This window comes from Melanostigma gelatinosum (genome assembly GCF_949748355.1).
Source record: "Melanostigma gelatinosum genome assembly, chromosome: 5".
Lineage (NCBI taxonomy): Eukaryota > Metazoa > Chordata > Actinopteri > Perciformes > Zoarcidae > Melanostigma > Melanostigma gelatinosum.
The window spans coordinates 24,913,129-24,927,452 of NC_136638.1; the positions used below are offsets into that span (position 1 = coordinate 24,913,129).

Sequence of the window (14,324 nt, forward strand, 5' to 3'; positions counted from 1 at the left end):
ACATTTAATGCTCTAATCTTTAACTCTATAGTCTTACTCATACAGAAGGTGGTGTTAATGTGCAGGATAATAAAGCCTGTCAGCAGCCAGTTGTTATAATTGAGCACATTTCGTCAACTTTGACCCTATTTATATTCATCAGAAGCAGTCATGAGTGCTCATAATAATCAATTGAATGACCTGCAGCCCCTGTGTTGTCAATTGATTGTCGTGTTCGGGTACGGTATTGAATCGTGCCTCAGCAGCAGGACGTCGCTGTTATTCTTTTCTCGCTCTTTTGAGCCGGAGATCCCCTGAACCCGTTGTGTGGAAGATTTATGACCCTGCTCTTCAATCAATGGGGACTCTCTGTGAGGGGCTCTACCTTTTTAATGGACCACTTTTTAATTCAAGAAGATTTTCCTCCTTTTTAGTTTTCATCATGGAAAACTATTTAGCAAAAAAGAAAAAAGGGGCCACGGTGAGGAATATTTGATATTTAACCAATCCTCTCTCAGTATGTAGAAATAGATGGCTGTGTGTGATGGACTCCACACCGGCGTCTGCATTGGTGGTGAATGCGTGTCTGCTGCAGTTCCATTAAGACAACTTCCTGCACATTTATTGGACCATGAGATTAAGGTGATTCTTATTTTGGTTTTGATACAGCTGGTTTTCCAATTAATTTATCGTTACAGAGAAGCAGAGAGCTTGTGGAGGGAAATAAGAGGCAATGCTAAAGACCCAGTTGGCTCTATGGAAAAACAAATCAATAGTGCAGCGTTGTTTCACTGTAGGCTACGGCACCTGAAAGCATCACAAGACAGTGGCTCACTGCCGGACATAATTCCACCGCTGGTGGCTAAATACCATACGTCTACAAAAAATACACTTTCAGGAATGATGTAAAGAAGTACTTACTTCCTCAAAAATGCCAAAGTATTTGTTCTTTTAATAGGTTTCCCAACGGGCATGAAAACTCATCCACACACAGAATGACCATGATGCATTGCAGTTCAAAGAAGGAAAAGAAAAACACCAAAGTCACTTTTTTCACCTCTCAACAGCAATTTGAGTACGAGTGGATTCATTATAACATCCCTTCTCATAATTCAGCACAGGATGAGAAACCCGGGGGGTTAAGTGTTGATCATGTTGGAGTCAGAACTTCAATACTATGCATATATATGTTTAGAATACACAAATACTATTTCTTGTTTTTAATCCTCGGTGTACTTTCTTTTGCAAAATGATTAATGAATGTGATTTTAAGGCTTTTCTTCCAGTCAAATGTGGAGATACATGGTTTTCACTTGACAGCAATGGTTTGCACTTCTTTGGAAGGTATTGTTTTATATTTTGGGGATGTTACAAGTCGTGTTGCATCCTTCCTTTCACTCTGAACTCTGAAGACAGCTGTTGGACAACCTGCTGTTAGAATCAGACTAAATAAAAAAAAAAATAATAAAATAAGATAAAGACCATTTTCAGTGTCCATTAAACACCAAGGATTATTTTTAAACATTGCTTTAGTCTAATCCACACTTATCGCTCAGACAAGCACATTATCCGCACAGATCCCAGATGTGTGCACGGAAGACCAGCATTCAATTGTGTCAGTCAGTGAACGGAAGTGTTGATTTCCAAAAGGCTGCATGTCTGCATTAAGAAGAACCGTAAATGATGTTGACTTGGTAAACCAGTCTTTTTGGAGAGATATAATACATGCATTTAGACGGAGTCAACAATCCATTATTTGTTTCCTCTCATCAGTAAAACAAACAAAGTATGCCAGCCTTTCATATTAGATTAAATAGGCTACAGTTATCAGAACAACACGAACATTCAGGCTCCCTCGTGTGGCACACACAAGGTGTACTGCAGATATAAATATAGAACTATACATTATGGACTTTGGCAACCCAAATAAAGTCTCTTCTAGCTGTCTTTGGGAATGACTGCCTTATGGTGCGTTCACACCGGTCGCGTTGATTTTTTGACGCGCGTCGAGATTACATACAAAGTCTATGCACAGACGCGATGAGACTGGCGCGCCGCGATTTTGCGATGGCGCTGCACGTTGGACGCGTTATTGCAGTGCGGTGGACGCGTTGGACGCCGCAAAATCGCCAACGCGCGAGTTGAAATTTTTCAACTTCAGCGACATAATCGCGTGACGCTGTGGCGCGATAGCCTATCAGCGTTGAGTTGCTCCCCCTGTCGTCACTGGCTTCCTGCCGTTGTTGAATCAGGAAATAAATCCTGTCGCCGTCTGTGTTCACCCAGAGCTCTACGATACCTCATATCAATAGAGACCGGACCAAACTATGTGTATGCATGTGTGTGTGTGTAAACCATACGGTACAAACAATAAATAGACGCTGCCGTATTTACGTCTACGTGACGTTATTGAGTGCTGGTGGAGCTGCTACGATGTTAGCATAGCCTAGCACCGATCCATCAGAGCTCCATTGAGAAGACCAGTAACCTACAAATCGGTATCATTACGTAGTTATTTCGGAGTCCCTTTTTGTCGGAGAAGACAAGTACAAATCGGCATCATTACGTAGTTATTTCGGAGTCCCTTTTTGTCGGTTTATTGCCGTTGAATCACAGCCAAATCAGTTTATTTTGTGTTCCTACAGCTGTAGTAAACAGCGACCGGTGGCTTGCTAGACACAGTGAATACAGCTCGATACAATCCACGGAGCTCCTCTGAACAGACATGACGGCGTTTGGCATTCCGATGTTTGAGGGACTTCCACAACACGTACAAAGCAGCAATTGTCCTTATTCCTGTCATGGTTGACGGCGGAAAACAATGGCGGCCAGATCGAGGCTTCCAGGACGATAAACCACGCCCCCTCTCCGGCGCTACGAGATTTTGCGGCGACCGGTGTGAACACGACCGGCGGCGCGTTGGACGCTTTTTTGCAGTGCGTTGGACGCTTTTTTGCAGTGCGTCAAAAAATCAACGCGACCGGTGTGAACGCAGCATTAGACTATAGAAATACATCGTGCAAATCCAGTTATGCAACTCTCTAATATATATATATATATATATATATATATATTTAAAAAATAATGTATTCAAATATATGATGTTATATATATGTGCAGTATAGACGTACTATACAGTAATAATACAATGCTCTAAAAAAATATACTGCATATGATATATTGAAATGAAGAAAACCATTATTAGGTATTGATATAAGCTGTATAATGAAATAGTGATAACAGTTACTGTCTTTCAAAAGTTTCTGTCATTCCATTTGTTCTAATGAGTTTATTTCTAACAGCTGGTGTCACATTGAGGAGCAAAGCTCTCTCTATATGGACTTTATCGTAAATCTCAGTCAGTCCAACAAATCTGGAAACGCACCATTGCAAGAAGAGTGTGAACATAATACAGTTTCCACATTTTACAGTCAAGAGAAGCAGATATGTATTTTGTTTTTTTCCGTTTTGGGGCAGTCAAGCTTCTATTTATACTTTTTTTTTTGTGTGTGTGTGTTTGACTTAGTGGTGTAGCACGTGACCAGCAAGGTATGAAGCTGGGGGGGGGGGGGGGACCTGGTGGTGGTGGGGATGTGGAGGGGGGGGGCAATATGGCCGCTAGCCTCTTTCTTGCTGATCCTCAGGAGACCATCTGCGCTGGGGGCATTGATTAGAGTTTGTCTGGTGGGATTACATCTTTGCCGTTGCCATGCCAACTAATCAGCTGATTTTTTTTTTCCCCTTCTCTCTCCTCGCTCTCCCTCGTTGTCACAGCAACGAAAAATGGGAGAAGCACAAGGGCCCCGGCAAGCGCTGAATTCAGCTAAAGGGGCGAAAAAATGTTTTTTTTTCTTTCTCATCTCTCTCTCTCTCGCTCTCTCTCTCTCGCTCTCTCTCTCGCTCCTCCTAATTGGCGACTCTCTCTGACCTGAAGTTCTTTTGTCTCTGGTGTAAACACACCCCTCTCCAGATTACATTTATTTTCACATTTTAGAAATAGCTGGATGGTTGAGAGGCCCAAGGACAGATGCTCTGAATGAGGGAAGCGAGCGCAGTAAATATTGGGAGCATAATAGCTCGCTCCGTGCTACAAAGTCCTTGAACAAATTCAAAAAACGGCGACTAAACTCTTCCAGTGTTCCAGTGAAAAATCTAAAATCACGCCTGGCCAATAAACACAGATTTTTTTATTTTGTTGTTGTTTTGCTTCTGAAACCAGCTGACGGCCTCCTGCCAGCCGGTTACAGATTACTGGAAGAGATATCGGGCTGATGAGAAATGTAAAGTAGCACTAACTATCTGATCTTTTGTGCAGGTTTGTACAGAGGGTCGTTTGATACTGGAGTTTGCCTTTGATGATCTGATGAGGATCAAGACGTGGCACTTTACTATCCGGCAGTACCGAGAGCTCATCCCCCGCAGCATCCTGGCCATGCACGTGAGTGTGACATCATTAACACGCGCCCCCCCCCCCCCCCCCCCCGACCCACCCCTTATTTATTTCTTTATTTTCAATCCTAAATAAGGGCTCTGCACTCTGCCAAAGACACTGTTTAGTACCTACTCATGCGCATATGAAATTTAAAAGCCAACAAAGCAAGTTTGGAGGGATTTTTGCAAACCAATTTATTTGCAGACATCAAAGGCCACCGAGGATAAAAAAAAGGCCCTTGTCTGAAAAGGGAGAGAGAGAAAAAATAACAAGGTCGAATTAATAATCTGCTTAATTCCACTAAGTGTAACACACTTAGTGGCGCCGTGGAGTGAAGCTGGCGCTCGCAGAAGGTCTTCTGTTTTCAAATGATTCAGAACTGAAGTTGTACAAAACGCCACATCATGGAATCTTTCTATAAAGAGGCCTAAAGGAGGCCAAATCAAACATAGTGACAGGTCAATTCCTATCAATACGGCTAAATTACAGAAACTCCTCTCTGTATAAGAGGACCACAAAACGGCACAAAAATGAACATTATAACCTTCGTGCAGGGAGGATTCGTTGCAGGACTGTTGAATGAGACTGCATTACCTGTAGCTAGCTGTACCTAATAAACTGGCACCTGAGTGTACCGGTATATTCATTTTGGCGAGAATGTGACGACAACTTTACATGTTGGTCTCATGTCATAATAAGCGCCCGAGTCACTTTTACATTAAAGTCATGACAGTGCAATGTTGGTCAGCACTTAAATACACAAAGAGAAATGAAATGTGTGTTTTATCCGCTTGATTAAGATCTTTGCAACATGTTTCCGCTGTATAATCTCCAATTGTCAAAGAAGATAAAGTCACTTACCTAAAACCACTTTGAATGAGCCAACTTTACTTTGTTTGGGAGATTATTCTCATGTCATAAGACAGTCTATTTTATATTTTGTCTCGCTGTGAAAATGGGACAAAAACAAATCTTGTACAACCACAATAATTGGACCAGCCGTCTCCTTCCTGACATTTTCAGCTTTCAACTTAAAAGAATGTCCAGCAAACCGCCCTCAGCTTGTCAGCGAAGACAAATTCCCAACTTAAAGTCGGACTTCATAAACCAGGCAGCAGAGTTCGCTACCGAATAAATGAGGAGATTGACGAGAACGTTTATTAGGAGATTCACTCGAAGATTGTGATAAACTTTCTTCCTTCGTGTCATTAAACTTCTCAACTCAGCGATGAAGCCTCCTCTCTTTTACGTAAACGTCCTGCCATGTCTGGAAAAAAGCCGAATGCAACACATTTTCTTTACTTGCAGTTCCTCACATGTGATTGATGATTAAAGCGAGATTCATTCCAAGTATTTTCCACTTACCCCCATGGACCTAAAGGTGTGTATAAGAGGCAGCTTCGTCTTTATAGGCGGCTTCTTTTTTTGCCCAAATCATCATATGAATTTTCCCCTCGCCAATAAATTGGCCCCTCTGGGTATTCACACTAATTCCTGGAGAGTGGGATATTGTGGGCTTTTTTTTTTTGTGGGTCCTGGCCAGCTGTTCGCTGATTTGTGCGCGAGTGTGAGCTCAGCCTTTTGATCGTTGCACTGGACTAATGAAAGCAGATCCGCACACACGGGAGTCAGAGCCGGAAAGTTGAAACTGCAGATAGCAGTGCAGATGTAGACGCTGGGGAGGGCCTCGTGTTTTGATGAGATCTCAACTACAGTCGCTCAGGAGGAACTGTTTGGAAAAGAAATAAAGTTTGTTTCTTATTTTAGTCTTCAGAAGTGTATAAAGAAACGGCCTATATTTGATATTAGTGTGATAGATGCTGGAGGTGTTTGCTCTGTGATGGAAATAGTCTCAAGCTGTTTATCTTACTGACGTAGAATCACACGAGCTTTAGAATAAGTTCAACAACAAACCTACGTACTGTAAAAAATGTCGCATATTTTAACGCAATTTAAAATGTACCCAAAGTGAATATTACTGAGAAATATGAGATAAACAGGAAGTACTTTGTATGATGAGAGGACAGAGTAGAGTTTATGTTTGTTATTTAAGTGCAAATGTGTATATAATCATAATTTGCTTCATATTTTAACATGTTTTTGAAACTTTAGCGGTAAAATACATTTACTGTGAAAGTGTAAAGTAGCAATAAAATGGAAATAGTCATATAAAGTAGCTCCAAAGTCTACAGTCCTAGAGTCAATGTACTTACTTAACACCTCTGCAAAAGGGTTCATTTCTTTGTTCGAGGGGTGTGTAAACACACAGTGGCAATAGTGAAGTACACACGGATAAAACACTGTGGAAGTTTCCCCTCGCAAACATCTGCTACACCCACCTCCATCCCACTCATACAGTCTGCATACCCTCGGACAAACATAAGGGAGAGCAGACGAGTGGACTTCAAACAGTTGCATATCGATACATTTAAATTCATGACGATAAAAGATTTTGCAAATAATGCAGCATGGCAACGATGCAACAGTTGTGAAGACACCACTAGCAGCAGTAATACAGCCGGCAGTTTATCCTTATGGTTCATAAATAGTAAGCCTGTTTGGAAGAAGTAGTCAGCAATATAATGGTATTACATATCGTAGTATTATCAGGAAAATGGACTCAAAGTATTAAAAGTTAGTGTTTGCTTGCTGATAATCATCTCTTGTGTTTGTTATATACATTGTTTGATGATTAATACTGAGCATTAATGTGGTCGCAGCCTTTTATTGGCTCAGAACATTTTAATGACACAATATAAAGTTGTGTACATTAAATCCCTAACAACGGGTCATGTTGTAAGATGGTCATATATTTTTGGATGTAAATAAATGTGGACTAAAGAGAGCTATATCTCCTTTTGAGATGTAGTTGAATAGAAGTATAGAGCATCATAAAACTCAACCTTAAAAATGTACTTAAATGTATTTATTCAGCGGAGCCGGCTCCTCTAACATTAGGTTTAATGTGCTGTAGAGCTCCTCCGCTGTTTAAACATCTTATTTGGACCAACGCCACGCCTCTTGAATTCTGAATGTGTTTTCGTAGAGTGTGTTCTCAGTTGTTTGTCTGTTTTTGGCCTCTTGAACCGAGTGTCTGTCGTCCCCGGCCGGCACCATATGTGCCAGTGTGTTAACCCGTGTTACTCCACCCATTGTTGTCACACGGCTGCACCGGTGCTGCCAAGACTGATTCCTGCACAGAGCGTTCAGACTAATTCTACTTGATGAGTCAAGTAATTCAGATTCTGATCCGCCGTCGGCCAAATAGTGCACACTAATTCAATTCCCCCGTCACTCACGCCGGTCTGCTGACGGTACAGAGGAACTCTTTTCGCTTCCCTCTAGACTTTCGCCACACTGAGATGCGACTGGAGATAGAATTATGCATTTTTCATGAGGCGGTGAAGGCGAGCGTGCTCACTGCTTCCCCTCAGTCTGGGCTGTGTTTTGCTCTGTCAATACCTACAGCTTTTTTATGATTTGACTGCTTATTGTTGGAGCTTCGTGAAAAGTCTTCTCCTCTTTTTTCAGATGTCATCCTGTTATTGCTATCTTGGCTTTGTTCTTATTTAAGATGTATTCTTTACTCCTACACATACTGTATATTCACCTGTTTCTTTTCTATTTTACAATCAATTTATGTATTCAGTGCTGATTTTCAGATTATAGTCAAAGATAGTAGTCAGTTCTTCATCTTTTATGTGAATGATGCAACTGTCAAGTGGACGTCATCAAGCTGCTGCTATTTTAGGCTTCACTAAAACTAAAAAAACAATAAAAAATGTTTTTATTAGTCACCATTTTTGGTCAGTTTTTTTTCATCAACCTAACATCATCGAACACATTTTACCTGCTGCCCCAGACCCTACATACATACATACATACATACATGCATGCATGGATGCATACATACATACATACATACATACATACATACATACATACATACATACATACATACATACATACATACATACATATACAGTATACATACATATACAGTGTATATATATACATATACCGACATACATACATATATACATGCATACATACATGCATACATATATACATGCATACATATATACATGCATACATACATAAATGCATACATACATGCATACATACATACATACATACATGCATACATGCATACATATATACATACATACATGCATACAAACATGCATGCATGCATACATATATGCATGCATGCATATATATATATACATGCATATATGTATGCATGCATATATGTATGCATGCATATATGTATGCATATATGTATATATGTATGCATATATGTATGCATACATATATGCATGCATGCATATATATATATACATGCATATATGTATGCATGCATATATGTATGCATGCATATATGTATGCATGCATATATGTATGCATGCATATATGTATGCATATATGTATGCATATATGTATGCATACATATATGCATACATATATGTATGCATACATATATGCATACATATATGTATGCATGCATGTATGTATGCATGCATGCATGCATACATATATGCATGCATGCATACATATATACATGCATACACCGGGCTACATAATTAAATCCAGTGAAGATACGGAATTGAAAATGCGTGTAAATTTAAATGGAATGACAAAATAATATTGATGAATTAGCCTCACAGTTTGACAGCAGTGTGAAATGAAGGCCTGAAATACTTCCAGTCGGCTCCACGGCACCGCTGCGATAACAATGTTCAGGAGTTGCATTTATGACTCGAGGGTGTGAATGTGTCGAAATGTGCATTATCTGATGAATGCCAATTAGCCTAATTGCCTGTAGATAATTAGTTTGTTCGTTGTCACTTGAATGCAAACATAACAAACAAAAGATATACAAATATATGGCTTATGTATCTATTCGTTCTCATTTCTCCTCTGCGGACTTTAGGCACAAGACCCTCAGGTGCTGGAACAACTGTCCAAAAACATCACTCGCATGGGTTTGACCAACTTCACCCTCAACTACCTCAGGGTAAGGACTGTGTGTGTGTGTGTGTGTGTGTGTGTCTGACAATGTCAATGATTGTCATTCTGCTTTTGTTTTCGTTCTTATCTCCTCACACTTTAATGCACACGGAGGAACAATTCATGTCCATTTTTAAGTTATTCATGTTGCTCATACTTTCTAAACTAACTCTCTTATACTGATCTGTCTCGACAGCATAAAGATGTTTTTATAATGTAGAATATTTATGTTTTGTCATATCTAATATGGCACGATTACATTGCCTGCACTGCAGTAAATCTGTAATGTTATATTTCAACTGTTGCATTAAATTATAGGTATATTCAGTGTTTGAATAAGATGTGCTTTTCTACATTCCCTTATTATTTCTTTAGTTTATTTAAGGTCATATCGTGACTGTAAATATTTTCTCTCTGTCGTACTGGAATTGAAAGCTTATGCTGTTATTTATGTGCTGAATACGTTTTATGACTCTCAGGCGTTTGAAACCAGAGTCTATAATTTCAAAAATGTGTGTCATCAAAACAAAAAAATATAAGCACTTATTTCTTCTTTACTCTCTGCACATACATGGTTTTCCACCTGACCGCAGCAATGTAATTTACGGAAATAGGAAGTATAAGCCGGCTGAATACATTAGTGATTATTTCACAGGGTTTGTTTGTGTTTCTCGACGCCACAGTTGACTGACAGCTACGATTTCCAAATGGGAGAACAAGAGCGAGCGGGAGAGAGATGGGGAGAGAGAAGAATTAATTGGATACAGAAAATTAGCATAACATTAATGAACGCTCCCTGTTGAGACTCATAATTGTGAAATGGCGCGCGAATCAGGGAACGGCACCTCCGCTGCTTATATTAACGGAGTGAAGAAAGACACAGAGAGGGAGAGGAGGCAGGGAGGCTGTTTTTGTTTTCCCTGATTTTCTATACAGAAAGCAACTGTAATGCGGCTGAAGGGGGGAAAACATAATTCAAGTATCTGTAATTACACAGTAAAAGATTTGGCTTCTGTTCATTCTTTATTTCAGTGATTCAGATGGTCAGCGCAAAACCAAACATTGAAACAAGGATCATGCCTTGTGTGTTCTGCTCGCTGACCACATGCGTTTTACGGAGGTTGTTCGTCTTTAAGTAGACCCGGCTTTGCGTTTGTTGAGATGAAATATTTCAAATAAATCTGCTAAATTAGGAACTTTCCAAAGAGCACAATGTGCTTTTAATTAAAAAACATTTCTTCACTCAGTTAATGTTCTTCACTCAGCTAATATATTTTAACCTTCTTTTGAGTATTTTTTTTTTATTTCAGTCAAATTTAAAACACCTTAATAAACTACAAAGATTATTTCACCAGTCGTCTAAAAGCAATAATGTTCAGTTTATTGAATTAGCATTTTCAGCGTGTGAGTTTTAAAGAGCATCAAGAAGAAAGAATTGAAGGCTTCGTTACAGAGACATCATTGTATAATAAAGCAGCGGTTCCCAACCTTTTTGTGACCCTTAAAACAAATCAATATCCACTTGCAACCTCTCTCTGATTAATCGACTCCTTCACTTGGCTACTATTTTGAAGCCTGAGGAAATCAAACTTTTCACAAGAACAAAGACAAGATCACGGAAAAGTCTGACAAACGTTTTTTCCCTAAAAATAATCCCACAATGCCATCATGCTGAGTTCACACTACACGACTTTAGCCCAAAATTTTCCGCTCGCAGACAATTTGCACAGCTCGAAAAAGCCCCAGATCAGAAGCAAGTCCGCACTTCGGCGCCCGAGCTCTGCTGACGCATTCCAGATATCTCGCGCGCTAAACGTCTGGATCTGTCGGCGAGTCTGTTGGCGAGCTGCAGCCAATGAGAGCACAGGACATCGGTTGAGGGGAAACCTGGCGGAGGGGTCTCCTCGCCTGTAGCCGGACTGCGTGGAAACGGGTGCGCCGACGACAACGTCACGCGTGTGTTTTCCGTGACTTAGTTCGGAGACCTCATCAGGGATTCCAGATGAAGGATCCTGTCTTGTGTGACCCTCTGTTTCCACGAAACCACAACGACTCCCGATTAAAAGGCGGCAAGTTGTGCAGTGTGTACAGCGATCCGACCACTTTGAATGTGGTGCAGTGTGACCTCGGCTTTAGATTCATCTTGCGACCGCTGTTATTCATCATATCACACACTTTGCATAACATATTTCCCCCGACTGTTATCGAAGGATGTCAAAGTAAAATACACCCTTTCCTCACATTAATCTGGCAATAATGTGTCCCTGGCCTTTCCCAGCGTTTATCAGTCCTTCCGAAAGAGACTGACTGTTTCCTGGCAAAGGGGTTACAACCGACCTTTCTCTCACTCTCACAAACACACTATCTTTCCTGTTTTTTTCTTTTCATTTGGAGTATTTAAGCCTTTCTATGTATCGGAGCTGCCGGCTTCCTACTATTGAGCCTGCAGATAGCCCTTGTTTTCAGGCTGAGAGCCAGGGCTTGTTGGCTGAGCCGAGGAGGGATATTACCGTGTCAGGAGGGAACTATCAGAGGAGAACATGGGATTAGTCTGCCACAGGGATGTTCACTTTACCTCGAGCTGCATGGCAGCAAAACACCGGCGTCCTAACACAGGGAGCCGACGTTTCTATGTTTATGTAGAGTCATTTGGAGTAAGCAGCCACGGTTGTTAGAATGCCTAGTTTGAAACCCAGGACCGGTGAACATCCCTGGTTTGAATACCCGTCATGATAAAACATGTCTGCTTGGATTCCTGGTGTTGTCAGGTGATTTGTGTAAAAGCCTCCAAACACATAGTAGTCAGTAATATATACAGTACATGACACCTGTCCTTGTTTTCCCTTTTCACCTCCAAGTTGCTGTACAGTACGGCTGAAGACGGCACGAGCATGTTGATTAGATTTGACTCCAGAAACGTAGGGGTGGTGGGATGCTGAAGATGAGATCATGTGAGCATGCAGCGGATGATTAACAGTCTCCTTTCTCTCAGTAACGACTGTCAAGTGCCCTTGAGCAAGTCAGTAAACCCACGCCTCCTTTCACTCTCGTACATTTTGACCTTACATCACACTCTGAACAGGGAAACGCTAACAGCGACCACATCGGATGCTTGCCCTGGTCGGCCAAACCTCTGTTGCATCAGATTAATGACCTTTTATTTTGTGAGTTTCTAATATGTTCTTCTTGTCCTTCTCTTCAACGTTGGTTTCCTTTCACCCATGACCTCGAATCGTTTCCTAACCTTAAGTTAAAACACAAAAGATGCTGCGGGAGTCAAGTGGATTTAATTTTCAAATTGTCAAAGATGGAGAAAAGTCAGGAAGAGAAACGCAACCGTTTTATCCGGTTAGAGGAAGAAGGCGGTTTGAGTTGATCTCAGTGCTGCTCTGCGATTGGTCCAGCAATAAAACGGCATTATAGCCGTCCAATCAGTGTCCTGTGGCTGCACCATCAAGCATTTGGATTAAAGAAGGGATGGCTGACCGTTAATGTTATCCAGATGTTAACGAGATAAACTAAGCCTGATGTGTTTAAGATGACAGGCTGACCCCTGGTTCCTCTCACTGCTGATCACCAGAGATTTACAGTTTTCTCCAGAGTGAATATTGTACCTTCAGCTGGAGAATATTGTTTGTGTTCAGCGTGGGAACAAGCGACTGTTCTGTGTTTTCTAAGTGGGTGTGTTTTTGACGCATGACAAAGCTGCTCATATTAAAATGTACATGTTGCTCTCTATCTGTCTTCTCTCTAAAGCTCTTGACAATAAACCTGTTTTTTAAAGGTATTTTATTAATAGTGTCTGTAAGAAGTAGATTTACGGAACAATTAATCACTCAAAGTCAGTCGGCGGGTGATTAATTGAGCAACAATCTCAGTGTTTATGTGCGTTGTTTTGCTTTACCTTGATAAGAGGCTGGATCCGTGGACAGCACACTGTTCTCTCATCACTGTGTTATACAAATCTGCTTTAATTGAACTTCCTGTTTTTCTCGTGGTGTCAGCAGTTGTGTGTCATCCTGGAGCCCATGCAGGAGCTCATGTCAAGGCACAAGACGTACAACCTCAGCCCCCGGGACTGTCTCAAGACATGCCTGTTCCAAAAATGGCAGAGAATGGTCGCCCCACCAGGTAACTACCTACTGTTGAAACACGCGCCTTTACTTTCCGTACACCTGTTTAAAGCAACGGATCAAGTCAAGCCCAAAAATCTGGACAAGAATGAAAAGAGGTTTTCTGGTTTTCCCTCAACAAAGATTTTCAGAATTAAGGGACTCATCAAATGACGTCAAAAATAATTAGCATCTTCGAAAATGTTGCAGATCTATTTTTAAGCGTTAATCGTTTCCTCTACTGAGGTTACACTGACTTCCTTTACTTAAAAAAAAAAAAAAAAGGTTTTTAATTCTGTACCATCACTCACTTTGTAGGAATAGGAATATATTTTCTCAGACCGTGTTTTTATTGCATCGTTTATTTTTCCAAATTTGCCATTATATGTCTTAATCCCTTAAATATGTTTTGCCTGTCAGGTATGTGAAATTCATCGGCATTCAGCGCTGCCCCTTAAATCTCAACCTTGCCAATCTAAACAGGCCTCTCAGCTCTCCATGATTGATGTTTTAAAGGCGGTTTCTGAAAAGTACCAGACTTAAATTGGCTGTTCGGTCTTAAGCTGAAAAAAAAAAAAAAAGAGTAAGCCGAGTTTTTTGGACACATCGGAGTGGCTGCAAATTACAGCAATGCTTAGCGAGGCGTGACGAGATGTCTTTAAAAACCAACACCAGTCAAAAAGCCTTTGACTCAGACCTGTTTAACTTTAATTAAGAGTGCCGGGTGTAATCAGACTTGTAGATCCAGCTCCCCGGCCAGCGGCTCCCCAGTGTCGACTTCGTCTTCAAAG

General features: G+C 40.8%; 1 protein-coding gene across 1 annotated transcript in view; it reads left to right on the forward strand.

The window, feature by feature from the left end:
- Nucleotides 1-14,324, forward strand: part of ldb2a (LIM domain binding 2a) — a gene marked incomplete at its 5' end in the record, with an annotated part of 77,575 nt that overhangs the window by 52,237 nt on the left and 11,014 nt on the right. The window contains 3 exons of the mRNA XM_079269344.1: nt 4,295-4,417; nt 9,345-9,428; nt 13,429-13,552. Of these exons, the coding sequence (XP_079125470.1) occupies nt 4,295-4,417; nt 9,345-9,428; nt 13,429-13,552 (331 nt within the window). The remainder of the gene's footprint in view (nt 1-4,294; nt 4,418-9,344; nt 9,429-13,428; nt 13,553-14,324) is intronic.